Source organism: Equus caballus, chromosome 27 (assembly GCF_041296265.1).
Source record: "Equus caballus isolate H_3958 breed thoroughbred chromosome 27, TB-T2T, whole genome shotgun sequence".
NCBI classification, from domain to species: Eukaryota; Metazoa; Chordata; class Mammalia; order Perissodactyla; family Equidae; genus Equus; species Equus caballus.
The window spans coordinates 50487254-50510213 of NC_091710.1; the positions used below are offsets into that span (position 1 = coordinate 50487254).

At 36.2% G+C, this 22960-nt stretch overlaps 1 protein-coding gene across 7 annotated transcripts in view; it reads left to right on the top strand.

Moving 5' to 3' along the window:
* Positions 1 to 22960, top strand: part of GPM6A (glycoprotein M6A) — a 312724-nt gene that overhangs the window by 283868 nt on the left and 5896 nt on the right. For all 7 annotated transcript variants that reach the window (XM_070252863.1, XM_005606415.4, XM_023630781.2 and 4 more), the window contains 3 exons: positions 12241 to 12394; positions 19313 to 19389; positions 19935 to 20000. In XM_070252863.1, the coding sequence (XP_070108964.1) occupies positions 12241 to 12394; positions 19313 to 19389; positions 19935 to 20000 (297 nt within the window). The remainder of the gene's footprint in view (positions 1 to 12240; positions 12395 to 19312; positions 19390 to 19934; positions 20001 to 22960) is intronic.

A 22960-nucleotide genomic window follows, 5' to 3' on the forward strand; every position in this document is an offset into this window, starting at 1 on the left:
AGGGCATTTAATCCTCCAAACAACTGTGTGAAGTAGATAGAGTATTACCCTCATTTCACAGATGAGGAAACCACCACCCAGAGAAGATAAGCACTTACCCAGGGTACATGGTGGGTAGGGGTCCAGATTTGAATTCAAGCATCTGGCACAGAGCCCCTGTCAATAACCCAGGATCAAGATTTGCCTTGTCATTTTTTGCTTTATTTGGGATAACTTAATAGGATAATTATCTAGTTGTGAGGGTTGTTTGTAATTCTCCAGCCACTTTCTGTTTTCCATTTTGTTGAGATCCTTCATTGACAACTAGAAAGTTCCTTCATTGCAGAGAAGTTCTCATTTTAACCTTTGGTTTTACCCACAATTGTGAATTGGCTCTTTTTTATAATACAAGGATGCTGTGTGGAACATGCAAGAACTCAGTAGTCTAAGATACTTTTCTATTTTGATGACTAACTATAAAAATCTTAAGGTAACTTTCTAAGTAAAGCTGTCATCAAGGAACTTTGCATTCTAGTCTGTATCTAAAATATAGTATTTTTTTAAATTAAATTTGAAAAAGTATCACTTGATCCAAGATTGCTGAGACAGAGTTCCTGGAATAAAGCCTAGTGTCTCTCTCAAATCTAAGATGGAGAAGGCAGCATTGTTTTTTTCAGATTATAACAATACACTTTAACAATGGTTTCTCAGTAGGAAAAAAAAAAAGGAGGAAACAAACTGCTTCAGGCATAGTGGTAATATTTAGAAAAACTGTTTCAAAAAGCATTGCATCCTGGAAGAAGGAACTAGGATTTCATTTGCCACAGCTGACTGAAGCACATCTCACACAGTTTCAGAACTCAACTGGACAGTGGACCAATCTCGACGTGACTGTTCAGATATTAACAAGGCTGGCACATCAGTTATAGGAAAAAAGAAGACACAGGTCTCATTCTTTTTCAGATTTTGGGCATGAAAGGTGACAGGAGACTTGTTAGCCTCATACAATGACATAGACAAAATGGAAACATCTGTTGTAAAATGTAAAGCTTCTAGTGTTAGATTTTTAAATTCAAGAGACTTAGCCCCTGGAAATGAAAACTTGAAAAAAAAGTTTGACTCTTGCGGATGCCTCTCAGCTCACCATAAGCCATGATTGGAATTCAATCCAAATAAAAATAACCTCTCAAAATGTTAAGCCAAGGTTTTGTTTTGTTTGGACTTTGTTCTTTAGATTACTGAAATCATTAAAATGACTCTTCTGCTAAACCTTTTTTTTTAATTTGTATGTTCAGTGGCATTTTAATTCTCATTAGACTTATCTACATATCAAATCATCCTAGGGTATAATTTTGAACCATTTGTGACTCCTTATATTTTTTAAATCCTACAGTATTTTTTCAAAAATAATTTTTTTTTTAATTGTGGAATAGTTTTAGTTTTATAGAAAGGTGAAGATGATAGAGTTTCCCTATCTATTAAACCCAGTTTTTCCTCTTATTAACATCTTACATTAGGATGGCACATTTCTCACAATTACTGAACCAATATGGAACTGTTATTATTAACTAAAGTCCATGCTTTATTTAGATTTCCTTAGTTTTTACTAGATGTTCCTTTTCTGTTCCGGGATCCAATTCAGGATACCATATTCCAATTAAGCCACCTTTCCGTAGGCTACTCTGACCTGTGACAGTCTAAGACTTTCCTTGTTTTTGATGACCATGACAGTTTTGAAGAGTGCTAGTTAGGCATTTTGCAGAAATGTACCTCAATTGAATTTGTCGGATGCTTTTCTCATGGGGTTTTGGACTTCGGGGAGGTACCCCATGGGGAAGACTAAAGAGGTAAAGTGTCTTTCTTGTCACATCATATCATGTATATCTAAAGTACTATTATTGAAAAAGAAAAAACTAAAGACATGAAATAGGACATTATCTGATCCATGGTTTCCTAAACAAAATAGTTCTATTAAAAATAATTGTTTTAAAATATATTTTTTCATAACCTGCACATAGCAGTATAATTCTCTATAGACCTCTATTTTCCTTTCATAGAATACTCAAAACCTTCAGTTTCTGATTTAATTAACATAAATTAAGTCTTAGAATTTAATGCCCATTGAAAATTTCTGGGGGAATATCTCCATAACTAATGAATTTGTAATTTCTACTTATAAAAATACTTTAGTTTAAATGAACTCATCTATAGGTATAGGTTTTCAATCAAAGTTTATAATAAAGCTAGAAATTCCTCTTAAGGATAGAAAATGTTCTCAAATTTATAGATTTTGTGAATCCCAATGTGATATCCTGAATGCATTCACTCACTGTAACTGCAGCTACTAGGAGTAACCTCAATTCTATATATTTAGGTGACACTGCAAATAGAAATACAATTTCTTTAATTGGCTCATTTGATTTTAATGTGCCAAATATTTCCACACATGTAATAGTTATAATTTAAATAGGCCACTAGATGGGGGATGAAATAAAAATCATGGATTACAAATGGTCTTTTATAGTATTGCTTGGTTAATGGATACCTCTCTTTTCCAATAAGGAGCTTTATGCCCACTGTGCTGGGAATAATCTTGAGGCAAAAGGTATGTATTTTTATATTTGCATTTAGACAAAAAGCAAGAGTTATATATTTTTCTGACTTTGGCTTTAAATCAGTAGCATTATGCAAAACATATTTCACCACATTTTTGAGATTCTATTTGTGTCTTTCTCATTTTGAGATTGACTACTATAGTTTGTTTTAAAATTCTTTATGGGGTAACTAAGTATACCAAAGATGTAAAAATTAAAAGTTCACTGAGGAATCACTAAGCCTAGCAGTATTATTTTGGGATCCTTGGTCAAAAGAACATTTCTCAGACATTGACAGTATAATTGATATTAAAATAGCATTCACTAAAAGAAATTTCCTCTACAGTAATATTTTCTGGAAAAGAATATATTCTACTAGGACAGTGATGCTTTTATTTTTAATATAATTTGATTTTATTTGAATTCTGCTTTCGCTTGAAAAAGTAAAATCTCTTTGGCTGAAGTTTCTTAAGATCTGTTACAAAGACTGAGGGACCATGCTGGGCACTGCTGATGTGAAAAGGAACAGGACAGTGTCCCTGACCCTGGGGAGCCCCTAGTCTAGCTGGAATAGTCAAGAGACTTGTACACAAGCACCTTCATGCTGAGCATATTGATGAACATGGGTAATTTATGGTGTTTGCATGGAAAGAAGGAGATTAAAGTCTGTGATAGAGAGGCAGTGTTTACCAGTATATACCCAAGGTGTCTTACAGTGAGTGCATGTTGTGGACACACAGAAAATTTTAATTATTAATGAGTTAATGAGTAAAAGGGCTCTTGGTGTGGGGTTTGGAGGACAGTGAGAAGTTCTTTGAGTAACCTGGAGGGTGTGAATTAAAATGAAATGCTTAGAATACTGTTATCCAGATGTTAGATCAGCCAGGTGCAATGTCCTGATGGATCATATATTACATTCTGTTTGAATTTGATTTGTTGAATGAATGAGACCAATACAAGGTAATAAAGAAGAAAGCATTACAGTTAGTATATTTTTAAGTAGATTTTATATTTTAGAGCAGTTTTAGGTTCACAGTAAAATTGAGCGGAAAGTACAGAGATGTCCTATATACCACATGCCCGGACACAGGTATATCCTCCCTCATTATCAAAATCCTCCATCAGTACAATCAATGAACCTACACTGACACATCATGATCACCCAAAGTCCATAGTTTACTTTAGGGCTCACTCTGGGTGTTGTTCATTCTGTGGATTTGGACAAATGTGTAATGACATGTCTCCAACATTATGGTACCATACAGAGTACTTGCACTGCCATAACAATCTCCTATATTCCACCTGTTCTTCCTTCTCTCTCCCCACCCCTGGCAAACACTGATTCTTTTACTGTCTTAGTTGATGTCACAGTTTCGTCTTTTCTAGAATATCATAAGTTAGTGTCATACATTATGTAGCCTTTTCAGATTGGCTTCTTTCACTTAGTAATATGCATTTTTAAGCTTCCCTGCTTTTCATGTCTTAGCTCATTTCTTTTTGGTGCTGAATAATACTTCATTGTCTGGATACACCACAGTTTATCCATTCCCCTGGTGAAGGACATCTAGGCTGCTTTCACGTTTTGGCAATTATGAATAAAGCTACTAGATATATAGCAAATAGTTTGTTTAAACAATTTTCCAAACACTACTTGTGCTTAGGTGGTTTTGAGTCATAATGAAGATGATGATAATGATTTCATATTTTCGAGTAATTTACGTAATAAGTAATTTTTTTCTGCACTAAACTTTACTATATTTTCCAGAGCCTACTGAGTTCGATATTGTTAATGGTGTCCCATTTTGCATTTGTGGTGAGAGTCTATTCAGGTGCTCACTTCCTTTATTTTGACTTGATATTTTCACATGTTAGAGTTGTGGTTCTCAGCCAGGAGCTATTTTCCCTCCAGGGGACATTGAAAAATTTTGATTGCACAACTGGCATCTAGTGAGTGGAAGCAAAGGATGTTGGTCAACACACTGGGGTGCACAGGACATTCTCCATAACAAAGACTTTTCTGGCCCCAAATTTCAATAGTGCTGAATTTGAGAAACCCTGATTTAGAAATTTGGTTCATGTCCAGTACCTCACTTGTCTGTGCATTTGGCTGCTTTGTTGACAGTGGCATGAATTTCTGGCAAACCATCTCAATTGCATTTTTTTCTCTTTTTTTTTTTTTGAGGAAGATTATCGCGGAGCTAACCACTGCCAGTCCTCCTCTTTTTTTTTTTTCTCTGAGGAAGCCTGGCCCTGAGCTAACATCCATGCCCATCTTCCTCTAGTTTATACGTGGGACGCCCACCACAGCATGGCTTACCAAGCGGTGCCATGTTCGCACCCAGGATCTGAGCCGGCGAACCCCGGGCCGCCGAGAAGCGGAACGTACGAACGTAACCCCCGCGCCACCAGGCCGGCCCCTCAATTGCGTTTTTTTTTTTTTTTTTTTACTTCAAGTGCAGTACCCTGAGGAACCTAAGGATGAACATCAAAGAAAACTTCACATCAAATGTACTCATGAGAGCTTTACTGATGCCACCAGAGCGGTAGCTCTTAACACGGGGTGTCCATTCAAATCACCTGCAGAGATTTTTTACATGCCAGATATAGTTGGTATGGGCAAGTCCCGGGCATCTCTTTCTTTCTCACCATTGCCAGATGACCCTAATGCAGGGCCGTGGTTGAAAACGACTGTGAGAGGCCGTGCTCCCACAGCTAACGTCTACCCTGGTGAGCCTTCTTGACCACAGGATCCCTAAGCTCTGCGCTAATTCTGCCTTTGATAAAATCTAAAGCTCTTTCCTTTTGTTGTTCAAGTGGAAACACGATTGCATTGATACTCCTTAAATGCATTCCAAACGGGAAAACATCATTTAAAAATGTATTATTGTGAAATGATGGGGCTCTGAGTTAAGATTTAGTGAACTCTTTTTATATCTTGTGCCTTGAAACTGTTAATGGGGGACCTCATAGACAACGATCCGAGGAGAACCTGATAATATGTTTTTGATTACAAATTGACTGTGTCTATCAATAGATCCATTTTGTTCATTCCACTGAAGTTTGGGTCTGCCTTATACCTGAATCTGTCCGTTGTATCATAACATTCCATTCAATATGTGGCATATTTTTTCAGCATTTAGGCAGTTCAGCGATTTGGAGACTTGTGGAGTCAGAGTCAGCTGGCTCCTTTTCATCAATGCTGCCGATTTCTAAGGCGTTATTTTTACCTCGATGGGTGTGCATCTGCTAAAGTTCCACAGAAAGTCTGTAGCTCAACAAAGTGTGATTTTCTTAGACATCAAGTCTAAGTTTATAAGAGTTCAGATGAAAAACCAATTACCTTTTGCCAGTCATTTTCAAGTTAAATACACGGTAATCTCAATAGCTACAGGATCAATCATCAATTTTTGGCTTCTTCCAAAGATTATGAAAACCTTGCCTCTTGCATATCTGTGTTTCAACCTCCCTACTAAATTTATAACAATGATAACAATATCCAGGTTGAGATCAAAACAATAATGGCATGCTTTTTTCCAATTGCAAGGCACTAAGAAATAATTTATACCAATTTTGTTGAATTTAATACTAACACATAGTAGGCTCTCAACAAGTGTGCTTTGAGTGAAAATAAAAACAAAAGAAGAGTTATGATAACAGGAGATGCTTATTGTGACAGTCAATTTGCAGGTTCTGCTGAAATGGTACTCAAATAATAATGTGATAATGAGATGTGCTAGATATTAATTATGAATCTGGCACCCAATCCCTGTGATTTTGTGGTGGTTTTTACTGTCCAAGATCAATGAGTTAATTAATCTAAACCAAACCAAGGAAATTTTACAGAATTCTTTTTCTTCATGAATTAGGAGGAAACGGTGAGCATTTTAATATGTGTAAGTGATACATTAAACAATGGCTAAAATAAGAAAAGCCAATGAGGCCACTTTATATATCTAACTTCCACAAAATCCGTCCCCTCCTGCTTTCTATAAACAGGGCCAGAGCTACTGAAAATTAAAATTCAGTGTTGTTCAGGCAATGAACGTGAATTGCAACATAAATGGATTATTTCTGTCCATAACTAACCTTTAGAAATACAAAATAATTAATTTTTTGCTAACTCAAACAACTTCCTGTGTTTGGGTTTATTTTCAAAGTAAGATTTATTGTGGACCATGTTTGCTGTTAAGTGATTTCACATATTAGCTTCTTGTGTGTTTACGTCAGAGCCTGTGGGAGAGGTATGCTAATTTCCAGGTCACTCTGAGAGGTTAAATGATGTACCCAGCTCACACAACTAGTGAGCCAGTCCTCTGACTTCAAGTCCAGAATTACTTTTATTTCTTCTAGTTTTTATTTGTTTGTTTGTTCTCACTATACTCCTCAAACAGATATTGTGGAGTTGAATTTCAGAAAGTGTTTCATCTAAAAATAAATGTTAATAAAAGACACAAAAAAGATTTTCAAAATCAGAAGAAATTTTCAAATCCTTAGAGATTGGTGTAATAAGAATAAGAGTAGCTTATTTATTTATTTAATGCTTAGATGACAAAATGAATATCTGCCATATTACTAACAATGGAAAACTAGAAATAGACGTAATTGTGAGATGTTATATAGAGTTTTTTAAGATTACACTTGATCAATTTGAATAATTTTTCAATCTTAAGAATTATCAGATTCTAAGATAAAACATAAAATAGGAAGATAGAATTGTGTTTTTAGCTGCTTAATTTGAGTACTTTGGTGAATGTGATTTGCTACTTCCTGAAACATAGCTAGTTTGCACTCAAAATTCAAACGTAAAGTCTTTTGTATCTTTCTTAGAACAAAACTTATGCATTAGTAGAAATGAAAATCTTTTCTCACAGTAAAGATTCAGCTTTATTAAGTGGCTGTAATATTAGAACTTCTGGAGGAAAGCAAATCTGAGTCAGTCCTGTGGTTTCAGAGGTCAAACCTTTCATTGCCGTATATAGGAGCAGCGGCAACACAGTTCAAAGTGTTCCAAGCCTCTTTGAATCTAAACCTATTGAATCGGAAGTTCCATTCTACAGTGAACAGCACCTTCAAAAGAAGCTTTTGAAAAGTCCCCTGGGACAGAAAGAAAAACAAGATAGAGAGGATGTAGGAAAAGCATGCTGATTATTCTCCCGTGGACCGTTGAGTCACTCAGCCCTCCAAAGTAACGTGCTGCAAGCTGCCGTTCACGTTCATTGTTCTTGAGATGATAGATTAGCCTTGAGACTTACAGTTGCAAGTAATTAAAATGTTAATAAAGAGGGCATTTTCCTCAAAAGAATTCCGTTAACTGGATTTTTTCAGTTTCGGGGTGGTTTCTAAATTTTCTAGAGCCTTTCTCCCTGAGTGAGAGCTCTCTTTGAGTAACTTCCCCAGAATCTGGAACTTCTCATTCTTTTTATTTTCTCCAAACATGAAATGAAATCTCATTCTCTTATTCTGTATAATCCTATCCTTCAGGCAAAACATATATTTTGGTGGTAGTAGCAATCCCCATAATACCATCTAGAATAAAAATAGCTAATATTCTGTCTGTGCTGCTTCTGTGTCAGGCTCTGTGCTAACTGCTTTTCATGTATCATCTCCTTCCAGCCTCTCTACAATCATGTGAGATCAATTTAGGATGTATTCTCATTTTACACAGGCAGATACAGAAGCATAAAGAGCAGCCTAGGCTCAATCCAGCTCAAAAGCCTATGCCTCTAATCAATATGCTATAAGGCTCCCTTTATTGCTAAATAAATGTGCCATTTAGGTTAGGGAAACAGTAAGTGAGTGGCATGTCAGGGCTTGATCAATCATCAATCGATCAATCTCTACCCTCTTACAGATGGAATCCAGTGGCAACGAATGGAAAATGACTTGCATCGTATCATGCAGATTAGTAATGTTAGGAGTGAATGGGTAATGATCTTTGCAGGATGCTTAGCAATACTTTGAGGCTGAGCAGACGTTTCTCACCTGGATTGGGTGCATCAGGCCATGAGAAACGAGGAATCCTGAGCTGGCAGCCACGCTACCCAGTGAACTTCATCAGTTGATTTGCCTCATTCCACATTCCAGAAAGAAGAAAGAAGAAAGACCACCCAAGAAATATTTTCCTTTCTCTCTGGTAGAGTCGAACAAAATGTTTACCATAGACAATCAAGTATGTTTCAAGACCAGATGTTGTCTAGATTTCCGCAGGGAATATTTTTATTCTTTTGACGAGTAAAATAAGGACAAAGTGTTTACTGCTTTCTGTGACTGCAATCTTACCGTTTACTGTTGCATATATTAGGCCCTCATCAAGTATGTGTTGAGCAAGATGAAATAATTCTAAAAGTGATATAAACTTTAATAATTCTATTAAAATAATAAGTAGCCATTGAAGGATATTTACTCCAGTTCCTTGACTGATTTAAGTAACTTAATACTCAACAAGTTTTATTTGCTATTATTTTTAAACCAGGCTTGGTTTCATCTTGGGTGTAAAAGGTGTAAATATGTCTGCTAAGTCATAGTTTAATGTCATTGTTAGGAAAGATGCTGGCTTATTAAACTCTCCAGCCACTAGAATTTCATAGTAGAACCTAACAGTAGGTGAGATTTGAGAGAAGTTAATGTTATTAGAAAGCATGTGTTTAATTATGTCCTGGGTTTCTGAGGTACTGTGACATTTGGCAATTTATAGGAGACAGATTTGTTCTTAGGTCTCATTGGCTTTGTCTTGGCTCTTTTCATATTTGTTATGTAAATTCCCCACTATCCTTAATCCCAATAATCTCTCTCTGTGTTAATCACAATATGACTTTAATATATGTGTATAAGTTCTAACATGATATTAACACCAAGGGACATTTTTCAAAAGTATATATTCTGAGAGTTGTTAAATAAGTTTCACTTATTTGAGATTGCGCCAAAATCATGGAATAAAGTCTTGCTATAACTCGTCACCAAAGGAATTAATAGAGTTGAATGAGAGATTTAGTTTCATTCAGTGTATTTATTTTATGTTGCATTGTCATTTTGAAAATGTGACTACCTGAGGTGTTAAAGTTAAGCCAGAATACACTACTGCTTCTCTTCCAAAGTCTTCTGGAAGTTTGCCTCTGAAACTCAGAAGGGGGCCAAATATCTATAGAAACCTAGCTTTTGGGGAGTAAGGGCTACATTTCAGACATTTTTAAATATAATCCTGTTGCTGTGTTACTTGATGCAAAGATTAAAAGATTAAGTATAATTTATATTTAATTTAAATTAAATTTGTATTTAATTAAAATGATATTGAACTTAATCTATATTATATAAATTAAATAACAGATTAAAATATAATTTCACATTTATAGTTATGTTCACATATGCTGTTCATCCTGTGTTCTGAGTCTGATTATATAAATATAACACAATCATCAGGAATTATTTCAGAAGATGAACAAACTCATACTATAGGGTGCTTGAACTCACCATACACAATATATACAGATACGAAGGAAGGAGGGGTAAAATTTGGAGTGGATCTCTTTCAGGATGTGACTTCAGATCCATTGGCACATGCAGAAATGCACGTACACACGGAACACATCTCTTTCCAACTTCCAATTTTGTTTTGAAGAAATAGTTAAGGGAGATTGAGTTGGAAGAGAGTAAGGGAAGTAAAATTATATTCCTTTTGGGGACATGTGCAAAACGTAAATCATAAAAACCAAACCCTGACGATTGAAAGAGCATATTGCTGTGTGGGTTACCCAGGAAGATGTCCCACATGTTCTGATGAGTATGAAGTCCACAAAGCTGGACATTCCTTGCACGCAGGAAACTGAATTCTCCACCTCTGTGTCACCAGGGCATAGGGCAGTAACTAATACTAGGCACAGTATTTGTGGATGGAAGGAATGAATAAATGAATGAATGACTCAGTCACTGAAAAATGGATAAGAATGTAGTTGTACAAATTCTCTCCTGGCTTTTGTCTTCCTTGATGTTTTCTGTATTTTGCTGGCAGGTAAGTTGCTAATCATAAGGTCAGATACATGAGTGACAGCAGAGAAAGCTATACTGTTACTCCCTGATACAGGATTCAGATGAGGAAAACCAGATGTAGATACTGTGCCAGAAGAATTGTTATAGTAGTGATTTTCTTATTTGGCTACTTTTCAGAGAGAATCTAGATTTTAATCTCTGTTACCTGAGTATGATTAATTAATATTATATGACAGAATAATATGGCAACTCCTATGGGGCTATCTGCTCTCATTCTCTTTTTCTGGTTGGTGTTTACCTACATGGACACTTCATATAATGAATCACTCCTATGATCATGAGAAATATGCTGATAAATCCAGTGACACATAACTTGCATTAGGAAAGATAATCACTTTGTATCAATGTATGGATTCAAGTCTGCATTTAAACCTCAGGGCATTGTGACTTACACTTGTTCTTTTTTAGCTACATCTGGATACAGTTGTTAATAGAAGTGTTAGCTGAGACACTTAAGCATGTATATTCATGTAGATAATTTTATATGTAGATAATATGGATTAATTAATTGATAAGCAATTTGAATCAACATTAATACATTTCTCTATCTTTTGTCAGCTATTCATCCATCAACCAATATATACATCTATCTGTCTTTTTATCCAGCACCTTAGCAATTCTTGAACTAAAAATCCATTTAACCTATGCTGAAACTCAGGCTCTTATTCAGCTATATCTAGGATACGCAAACAACCTTTCACTACATTTTATAAATATTAAAAATATTTCTAGGGGCTGGCCGGGTGGCACAGCAGTCAAGTGCACACATTCCGCTTTGGTGGCCCCAGGTTCGCCGGTTCGGTTTCTGGGTGCAGACATGGCACCGCTTGGCAAGCCATTCTGTGGTAGGCGTCCCACGTATAAAATAGAGGAAGATGGGCACGGATGTTAGCTCAGGGCCAGTCTTCCTCAGCAAAAAGAGGAGGATTGGCAGTAGATGTTAGCTCAGGGCTAATCTTCCTCAAAAAAAAAATTCTGAAATCAACAAAGAAAAAACTTTATTTTCAATCTTAAAACCATATTTTACCATTTCTGTAGCAAAAGTAAAATGAACATGCATGAAAGAAGACTTAGATTTAAATATTACAAAAATCATCAAAAAGGAGGAGTGAAAGTACACCCTAACATCATTATATACTAAAATGACTTGAGAGTCACTATATTTATAACATTATGTGTATACATGATCAAGTAGCTTAAATATTTATAGTATGAAATGATTCCCATTTAGTTGTAATATAAATATACTGACACAGTTTTAACTCATTTTGCAGAATCCCCTCATAAATATCCAAGTTAATGTTTTCTAAAGTTTAAAAAATGTGTGGTGAGATTTTTAAGATAAATACATGAATGAAACAGGCATTAAGATGCAGACGGGTTATTTCTTCCTTTGTACATCAGAACCTCTGCCATGATGATATTTTACAGCAAGTTTATCCGCATAGCCCCTTATGGTCACCGTCTCTCCGCTTCCCATGCTACAGTTCCTACCAGTTTTGTCGTGATGATCTATGTCTTATAACACTTAAAACTGTCAATAATGAGCTTTGTAGATTCAACACAAAATTCCTCTTTTCCAGTAGGTTATATGTTTTCTCTCTCGACTTTTTCTCGGTTGCAGTTTATCATGCTGACGTACCTTTTCATGTTGGCCTGGCTGGGAGTCACGGCCTTCACCTCCCTGCCAGTGTACATGTACTTCAATCTGTGGACCATCTGTCGAAACACCACCTTAGTGGAGGGAGCCAACCTCTGCTTGGACCTTCGTCAGTTCGGTAGGTGGATCTCTAACTGTAAAACAACGCCTCATATTGTTGCACCCCAATAACTGCCTCTGAAATATTGTAAATCACTTTGAACCATCATTATTTCTTCTACCGAAGACATAAACGTACCAGAGTTTTCCCTTTCAAGACATGCTTTTAAAGTTGAAATAGTAATTCAAGGGTGAGTGGAAGCTGCTTGCACGACACGAACATGCAAACACGTCCTTGAACAGGCTGTCAGGTTGTACTTTCTCATACTGGCAGCTTACAACGCTGATTTCCCACTCCTGATTCTTCTGCGCTTTTCCAGATTCAGTGTGATGTTTGTATCCTACTTTCACTCGCCTGTAATAAACTACACAAATTGTGAAGTCTGGTACGGCGGTCACCTGAGAAATAGGTACTTCATTGTCTTCTGAAGTAGGGCAAAGAAACTTAACATTTAATATAAATAATAACAAAATCAAAGATTGTATATTAAATAAGTAGTCTTCTGGTTATTTTTATTTAGGGCTGCAACCTCATGTAATAATAATAGTTTCTGATTTGTCTATGGGCTTATGATGTACAGACCCCATTCTAAATGGTTTGTATATGTTGACTGAATTCTCACAACAATTCTATACAGTGGACCCTGTTATTATCTCCTTTATAAATGATAAATCGGAGGCACAAAGAAGTTAAATGACTTGCCAAAGGTTACACAGCTGGTAATTGACAGAGCCAGGATTCAAACCCAGGCGGTCCGGCTTCAGAGTCTGTGTTCTTCATGACAAATCAGCTGCCTCTCCTGTGGAAACAAGTACTGAACTGCAAGAGCACAAAGGAGGACGGGCCAACCTGGTGGCGCAGCGGTTAAGTTTGCACGATCCGCTTTGGCAGACCAGGGTTCACAGGTTCGGATCCTGGGTGTGGACATGGCACTGCTTGGCAAGCCATGCTGTGGTAGGCGTCCCACATATAAAGTAGAGGAAGATGGGCACACGTGTTGGCTCAGGGCCAGTCTTCCCCAGCAAAAAGAGGAGGATTGGCAGCAGTTAGCTCAGGGCTAATCTTCTTCTTCAAAAAAAATAAATAAATAAGAGTGCAAAGGAGGAGTCTCATGTCACTAACCCATTTGGAATTCTCTTCCACCATTTGTAAAAACATGGGAGCTACAGAATTTACAAAAGATATTCAAATCCACATATTCACACGGATTTTTTTTTTCACAGTATAGGAATTAAAGTCTAACCTATCAACATCTGGGAACACTCTGAATGTTTTTCTCTAATGAGATTTCCCATTCTTGGGGAAAGCAGGAAACATTTCACCAGATGGTATCTGCAGGTCCTGCCCTCTGTGGGTAAATGACAGATAGGTTGTAGGTACCAGAATTTGTAGAAGGTACTATAACTATTCTAATGTCTACTAGCTGTGTGTTCCAAAACTGTGGCCCACCCACCATCCTGTCAGACAGAGTCCTCAGGCCCCTTTGTCTGATCCAAATGAAAAGCAGGATGGTCTGCTCTGTGGATGAAATTCTTGGCAAGAAGACAATAGAGGGAGTATGGAAGCTCTTCCAGTGGGGAGGTTTTAACCTTGGAACCGTGTCCCATATAAACACAGGAAAAGGAAACCTCAGCAATGCTGCCTGAGGTCACCGGAGAACAGCTGCCTGGACAACCGTGCCTCTGACTTCAGTCCCTCCCCCTCACTGTCTTCCTTTAATTCTGCTGATCCAAACAATTAAAATTGGAGAAGACGTGACTGGTGTCTCAGAGAGGGTTGCCAGGTAAAATACAGGACACCCAGTTAAGTTTGAATTTCAGACAAACAAGCAGTATTTTGTTTTAGGACAATATGTCCTAAATATTGAATGGGACATCCTTACAGTAGGCGTAAAGCATGATTATGATTAAAGCTTCTCTTTGAACCTTAGCACTGCTTACAACATAGTTCATAAGATTTACTCAAATTTAACTTTTCTCTATAACATATAAGAGAAGGCACTTTTCAGATGTCGCGTACCCTTTTACATCAGCTATAAAGATTTTCTGTTTGCCTTTAATGCAGAATCTACCACCTGGATAGCATTTATTTTCCCTCAAGATAATATGTCCTTAATAAGAATCCTGAATATAGATATGCAATCATGTTATTATCAAGGGGCACCAGAATAGAAAAGAACCACTCCCCCAAATTTGGATTAGGATCAGTACAGACATTTACTAATTTCATCAAAAAAGTAATTAAGTAGGTAAGAACGTACCATAAAGCAGTTTCCCCTATGTTGCAAAGTTGTCTTATTTGCATCTGGATAATATCTTTTCTCTTAGAAGACCAAGGTGTTTAAACTACATGATGGGAACTGTCACCATGCAATAGCTGTTATGCCTGCTTCATCTCCACTCTGCATCTCACTACTCATCGCCCTGCTGGTGATACACATGTACATTTCTAACAGATCTCATGGGAAGCAGAGACAGCACTTCACACAGTTGAGGAATTTAAGGATGGTTTATTTTGTTAGGGTTGGCTGTATTTCAAAATGAGTCATGAAATAATTTTACTTGCCATTTCAATTTGTTAATGCTTTTATAATTATTTCTGTCATCCTTCAATTCTATGTACAGTGATTTAACGACATTGAATGCATTAGGAATTTATCCTAGGAATCTGTTTCACAAAATGTGAAAATTGGTCCCCATAATATCTAGATCCAGGATTTAGAACTGTGCTATGTTAAAACCTGGAGATCTGCTGACACTATCTAAGGGCCAAAGTGGTCCAAAGTAGGTGGGGCTCTTCTTAGCCAACCCTACCTCTTGTCCAGCATGTCCACCCATTTTAGCAGGAGAAATTTGCTTTCATCTGATTTCCGTAAAGCTATTCTCAGTAGGATTTCATTTCACTTCCTTATTTTTCCAACAAATACTTATTGAGCTCCTATTATGTGTAACCACTGCTTAATTTTGAAGGGGGAAAAAAGTCTCCATGACAAAAAAGTAAAATAAAACAAAGGTTGAAAAACACTCAGATCATGGACCTGACCCATCCTGCTTTTTCTAGAGAAGGCAACTGTGACCTAGGAATATTGCGTTCTTTGCACCAGATAGAACAGAGGACAAAACTGAAACTAGCAATAAACAGCACTTTTGACTTAGTCCATTCTGTTCACAAGGACATTTTACATTAATGTAGAAACTAGATACACGTACTGTTAATAGGAAATCTTTTGTGCATTTAGCAATGTCTTTGCTAATTACTGAGCTATATTCATTTCTGCTAAATAATTCAAGACATTATTTGGTAAAATCTTGGCTATATTTTCTTGTCTAGGCTATTCCTCTGGGTGGGTTTTCCTATGTTAGGTTACATGTCAAAGGGGAATTAGTTACAGATGAAATTAAGATTACTAATCAACTGGTCTAGAGATAGGGTGATTACTCTGGATGATCCCAGTGGACCCAGTCTAATCACAAGTGTCCCTAAAAGTGGGAGAGGCAGAAGAAAAGAGTCAGAGGGAGATGGACTACAGACAAAAGAGAGAGATGCAGCGCCGCTGGCTTTGAAGACTGAGCAAAGGAGCCGAGAGCCAAGGAACGTGGTAACATATAGAAGCTGCAAAAGGATACTCCAGGTGCTCTATCATCTTTAAAACTAGTCTTGTACATGATCAATTATTTGAAAATTTGGCATTTATATTTCCTATAGGGAGTTAATTTCCTGTTACACTATAACGGATCATGATATTCATTCATTCTGTTTACCTCCAACTCTGCCTTTCAATTTCCTTGATGAGAATTTACACCTTGAGCAGTGTTTCTTTAACTGTCCGGAAACCACCCAGAGGTCTTTATTGCCTTAGAGATGAAACTGTCTACACAGCCTATGCATAATTTTCCCTGAAGTTGTTCATATTTCAGGCACACCCACTTCTTACAAAGCCAGAAATATATTGTTTCTGTTTAGCCAGCTTAAACGATATTAAAAAAAACTTGCGACTTGTGAAAAAGCTTGTGATTGTAACTCTAACGTATCAAATTCCTGCTCTTCTCTCCCTACTCTCCTTGCAGTGTGTTCTTGCTGCTTCTCTTATACAATCTTAATTTGTTCCTTGCTTTTAAGAAACTGGAAATGTCATTCTGTGTATTTTAGCTAAAAACTTTTCTAGATGTAGTAAATAAAATATATAAAGGTACTAAATATTTAGAAAAATGGGTAAATTTGAATAATTTACTTAATTTTGGGTTAGGTCAATTTGGCCACTCATGGAAAGATACACATGAATCAAAATAATCAAGTTTTCAGGTTTGTACTGCATCACATCTTATATACACATGCTCATTTTCATAGTTTCATACTATACAAATGTTGATTTAAAAACTACAATTAATTGGAAATATATATATGGTACTTATATCACAAGAATATATGTATGGTACTTATATCACAAGAACTATATTTTATATACATATAATATACATTATATGCAATACAAATGTACTGGCTGCTGGGTGGGAGGGTTGGGTTACAATATTTAAAAGAGTGATGGAGGAAGGCTTCACAGAATAGTTGTCATTTGAAGGAAATGTGGGACTTGGAAATATTCTTAGCAGAGGGAATGTTCAGTGCAAACTTACTAAGGCAATACCATGCCTGGTATCCACAACAAAAAATAGAGAGACCAGTGTGACTGAAATAGAATAAGAAGGTAGGGAGAATAGTCTGAGATGAAATCTGAGAGTTCGTGGAACATAGAATCATGATGAGTACATTACAAGACATTATCAGTTTAGGGGCTCTTATTCTGAGGGAAGCAGAGAATATTTGCAGAAGAGAAGCGAGGTCTCACTTTTGTTGTGGAAAGATCACCCTGGCTGCTTTATGGAGAATAGACTGCAGCAAGAGAAGCAGCGGGCATGTCAGTTACACTCTTCTAGTAATCCCAGTGTGAGATATTGTGGCTCGGACCAGGATAGTAGCAAGAGAGGGGGGATTCTGGAAGTATTTTGAAGATAGGAGCAGCAGTGTATGCTGATAGATTGTATGTGGGGTTTGAGAGAGAAAGAGGATTCAAAGAGAAATTTATTTTTTGACTGAGCAACTGGGAAGATTGATTTGTAATCAACCGAGATGGAAAAGCCTCAGAGAAGAGCTTGCTTGGGTGTAGGGCACGTAAGGGAGAAGATCAGAAGTTCAATTATGGAGATGTTGATTTTTGGATGCTTATTAGAAATCTAAATAGAGTTGTCAAGTAAGAAATTGGATATAAGTATCTTGATTTCAGGAGTGAGGTAGGAATGGGGCTGGCTATATAGATTTAAGAGCCGTTGGTAATATTTAAAATGTAAAGCTCTGAGACTCAATGAGATCATCAAGGAAGAAAGATGACTGAGGACCAAACTCTGGGAGCTCCAATGAGAGAGGTCCTGGGGAGGAGGAGGAGCCAGACAAAAATATTGAAAAGGAGAAGCCAGCGAGAATAGAAAGACAAAAACAGGAGACTACAGATTTTGGAAACCAAATGAAGAGAGCATGAAGGAAGAGAAAGCCATCAACTGCCTCCAAAACTGCTGAATGGCAAGTAAAAGGAAAAGTGAGAAGTCATCTCTAGTTTTAATGATGTGGAGGTCATTGGTGATCTTTCTAAGAAAAACTTCCTTGGAGGGTTGGGGTGAAATCTGACTGGCAAGTGTTTAAGTGGAAATAAAATGAAAGGAATTGCAAGCAGTGAGAATAAGCAATGCTTTCTAGGAGTTTTGCTGCAATGAGAATGAAGAAATGGGTAAGGAAGTGTATGTACAGCTTAGGGATTCCACATGAACGAAGTCTAATAGATCGGAATGGAGAAAGATGGCCTTTACTAGGAAGCTTTCTCAATAATGATGGTTTATTAGACAAATCTTATGGGGGTTCTTTTTCCCCGCTCTTAGCGCCATCTTGGCAGGAAGGACAGGTCTCAGAGAAGGATTTCTGCATTTGATGTCCTGCAAGGAGATCATTTTTTGACTGAAATAATTGCACAAACAATTGGCAAAGCAGACTGTCAGCAGCTCCATAGATATGGAGAGCTGGTGGTGTATCTCAAAGCTCAGAATGTGTGAATGTGTACGCACAAATTAAAACTAAATAAAGAGCAGCAGGCGCTCAAAGCCTAAGTATTAGTTTGCCCAGAACTTGCGATTTCTTTTCTTTCATGTATATATGTGTTTAACACTTCAGTAGTTCTCAAGACAAAATTAAAGACCCCTTGTAGGATGAACTTGATCACTTCTCTTCTCTAAAATGAGCTCTGTGGCTGTGCGTCACCCACATGCTCGTTAAAAATGCAAACATTCATGGATTGTGATTTCACAGTTCTGCGTTGGAGTCCAGAAATGCATATTTGTGATAATCCCCAGGTGATTCGATGCAGTTGGTCCATAAACCAACTGGAGCAAGGGTAAATACGAGTCAAATTGGAGCTTTTTATTTCCCCTTACTAACAGCACTGTTTTCAATATTAGCAGAGAAAAATTACTCCTCTGGGCAATATGCTTTTATAGACTAACAGAAGCTTTGTACCAGCAGAATAAATTTAGATCCAGACTTCAGAACAGTCTGGGGCATAGTTATCAAAATAGTTGTGATGCCTACACCATTACATTAATGGGCAAAACCGATGAACTAGCTAATATTAAATCTGAAGATTCTAGTGGCTAGATTCAATTGAATTCAGATTGAAAATGTTTTAAATGGCTTGATGGCTAAATAGTTTTGATCTTCTATTTATAAATCTATTTATAATTATCATCTAGCAATGAAAGCTGAGGAAAAATCTCTCCATTATAATATAACGTAAAATGGAACTTGCTTAGATTTTATCAGCAAAAGTTTCTTTTTCTCTCTCTGGGTTCTTGAAAACATTTGCAATGCTAAACTATAGTTTTCTCCATGTTGTAGGCATTGTGACAATTGGAGAGGAAAAGAAAATTTGCACTGTCTCTGAGAATTTCCTAAGGATGTGTGAATCCACTGAGGTGAGTGTTTTTACAGCCTTTAATTTTGTCAGAATTTTAGCTTCACGTTGTTATTGGAAAAACATATAATTAAATCTATGTTGAATTTTCCCCTTTTTCTTTCAGAGGCAATTTTACTTGTAGTGATGTTATGCAGGAGGACTAGAGAATAAATATGAAAGAGATGCTCTGCATATTTCAATAAAAATTATAATAAATATTTTAATTCTTTCTAGAAACTATCATTTTCTTGAAAATTGAAAAAATTATGAGGTTATATTTATAATGAGATAACATAGCCTTATACTGTTATAATGGTACTGAAAACCATCATTATTAATGATCTCATCTTTATAATGAAATTATATTAAAATGATGCAGTTGCAAAGATTGAAATAATTTGCAGGAGAAAAGATATTGTAATAATGTTTGAGGAAGTGGTTTATCACAGGCTCCCTTCTGGTAAAGATGTACAAAGTTCTTATTCATGAGACAACAGCAGCCCTGATCCCTTTTCTGCTTGTAACCTTGACACATGTTTTGGTTCTCTGTGGTTTCCTTTCCAGCTGAACATGACCTTCCACTTGTTTATTGTGGCACTTGCTGGAGCTGGGGCAGCAGTGATTGCTATGGTAAGACCTCAAAGCTCTAAGGCTTGGTTTTTCAATTTGAATTACAAAGCTATTTGCTTGTAGAGATGATAATTTATCTCTAAGGCCTGCAGTCCATATGAATCATATTTATTTTAATATCAGTGAAAAAAGGCAGGAGGAACTATGGCCAAAGAAATAAGTGAAAACCAAAGCTTCGCTCAAAGAAATACTGTGATTACAATAGAGATAATATTTGGTAATCAGTTTAAGGATTAAAACACTCAATAATATTGGTAGCACTAACAAAAATAAGTAAATTCATTAGCATTTTACATATTAGATTACTATTAACGTAAAAATATGCTTCTGTAGCATATGCGTATGTATCAATGTGATATTCTAAGTAACCTAATCAATTCCTTAACTTACATTATCCTTTTCTCCTCTTTAAATAAGAATGTAAAAAAGCCGTACTGAGTCACTTATGAAAAAAGAACTAATTTATTTTTCTTAACCTAAACCTCAGTAGTTTAATGTTGTGTCTTCTGTTATCTAACTTTCTTCAGAAATATTAAGAACAACTCTTTAAAGTCAAGCTTTTACCAAGTTTTCAGGACCTTCAATGTGCCAGATCCTGTCTGTGCCTTTGTAACTCACCATGAATTCCAGTTTGCTCACTGGAATGCCAAATATGAACAATGAGCAAATGCTCTGACCATCCGTAAAAGCTTATGCAGTCAAGGTCTTCAGCCCTTATTTTGACATCCTAGAATATAAGTAAAATAGAACTCTAGAAATTTCCCAGTAACTTCACAAATGTAATAGCTAATTCAATATGCAAAAATGATGAATTAACTTGGATTTATTTAATTCCATTCCTTATGATGTCAATATATTGTCTAATGTGTTGGTGAAAGAAACACTTTTTAAAATATGAGTATTTTATCTCTCGTCAAAGACTAAATATAGGAATGATGAGACGATGCTAATGAGCCATTTCAGACCAGTTATTTTTAGTGACTTCATAAACACTTTTGTGTTGAGCTGATCTTTTTCATTAAAAATGATTTTTGAAAATGTCTAACAAAAACAACTGTCACCGCTAAAGTGAGTTTTCGGATAATTGGTTAATTTAATATCATGTTTATTGTTCAACATTTTAGATTTAGTGTACAAACCTCTACATAGGAATTTTATTTCAGAATATGAGATGTTTAATAAGATCATGTTCTGATAAATTGAAGGGATTACAATAAAACAATAAGCAAAGGCATTATATTCTTAACCTAAAATCAATGCTACATTTTGCCCTGGGACAGCATCCACATGTTCTGGCAGTGATGTTCCAAGCACTCGTGGCCCCTAGCCCCCAACCTGGCTATGAGATAAAAGGAATCTTCTGTTCATTTCTGTTCACACACACATTCTCACGCGATGGATCATTTTTCGGGACACGTGAATGTTCAAGCAATATACACCCATGCATAAGAAGTCTATCAAAGTATTTTGTGGAAAGAGGTGTATAATAAAGCATTGCTTTGCATTTGCAGCATGTGTATGTGTGTGTAAAATTCTGTGTACACATGTGCCTTCAGGCATACATTAGTGAAAAATATCTGTCTAAATAAATAGTGTTATTTAAATGTCCCTAAAAGTACTTACTCTGGAATGATTCTATTATCAAAAGATTTTAAGGTAATAGAAACTTAGATGTTATGTATTTCTTAAGGAATCTGTGCTTTGCATAGATTTAGATATTAAGTTATAAATTCTTTTATTTCATACAGTGAGAGTTTAGAAGTTTTTTTAAGTACTTAGCATCCTTTTGGATATCTAAATCTATGCAAAGTATAAATCCTTAAGAAAGAAGTAACATCTAAACACTGCTTGACACTAGTATTTGCAATGTATTAGCTCTGGCGATAGTTTAGATCTTAGGAGGCAGGGATAATGTAACTACTGTCACTGTTCCTGCTACTAATATTACTACCAACTTAGTATTGCTATTAGCTAATATTTCTTTAAAACTTACTCTGTTAAAAGCTCTATGAAATGTTTTATGTACATGAGCACATTCAATATTCATAGTATAGCAGCTGTCATTAATTTCATCACGATCTCGTTCAACCCTCACAATGTAGCTACCATCGTGGTTTCCATATTATAGATGAGAAAATGGAGATGAATTCTACTCGACCAAAATATTTAAAACATCAATGTAATTTAAGGCAAGGATTATAAGAATTTGTACTAAAATTAACAAGTGCTCTACTCCATTCTTTTTTAGAGATGTTAGGAAGTTCTATATGCTGACAAAATGAGTCAGCTTGGCATGGCACCAGGTTCCAGCAATGGCTGCTCACCTGGTGAGGGATAGTAACAAGCCAGACATCTTGTGTGTCCCTAAGGCCCAATGAAATGTCCAAAGACCTACTGGGAAGCACCAGTTTCTGAACTAGAAGAACATTAAAATTCTTTTTGGTATTTCACTCACGCATATCTAATAATAATTTAGAGGTCGTATTTTCTCAGACTTTAAAAGGAAACTTTTTCAACATCTAAAATACATTCATTCATGTGGCAAGTAATTTGAGTACCTGCTACTTGCCCAGCACTCTCCACAGAACTTGATGTTTTCACAGCAACAACAACAAAACGCTACATAAATTTGGCTATGTGTATAAGGCTTATTCACGCCGTACGTATACTGTGAGTAAGCTTTCACTATGAAAATGCCATGGAGGAGAAGAATATAACTCACAGCACCTGCTTGCATGTGGCTTACAGTTTCCACTAAACAAAATGCAAAATTTCAGAGGAAATAGAACATTCTGAAAATTCATCTTTTAAAGTTATTTTATCAAGGTCCTATTGGCTTATAACATTGTGTAAATTTCAGGTGTACATTATTATATATCAGTTTCTGCATAGACTATATCGTCTTTACAATCAGTAGTCTAGTTTTTATCCATCACCGTACACGTGGACCCCTTTATCGC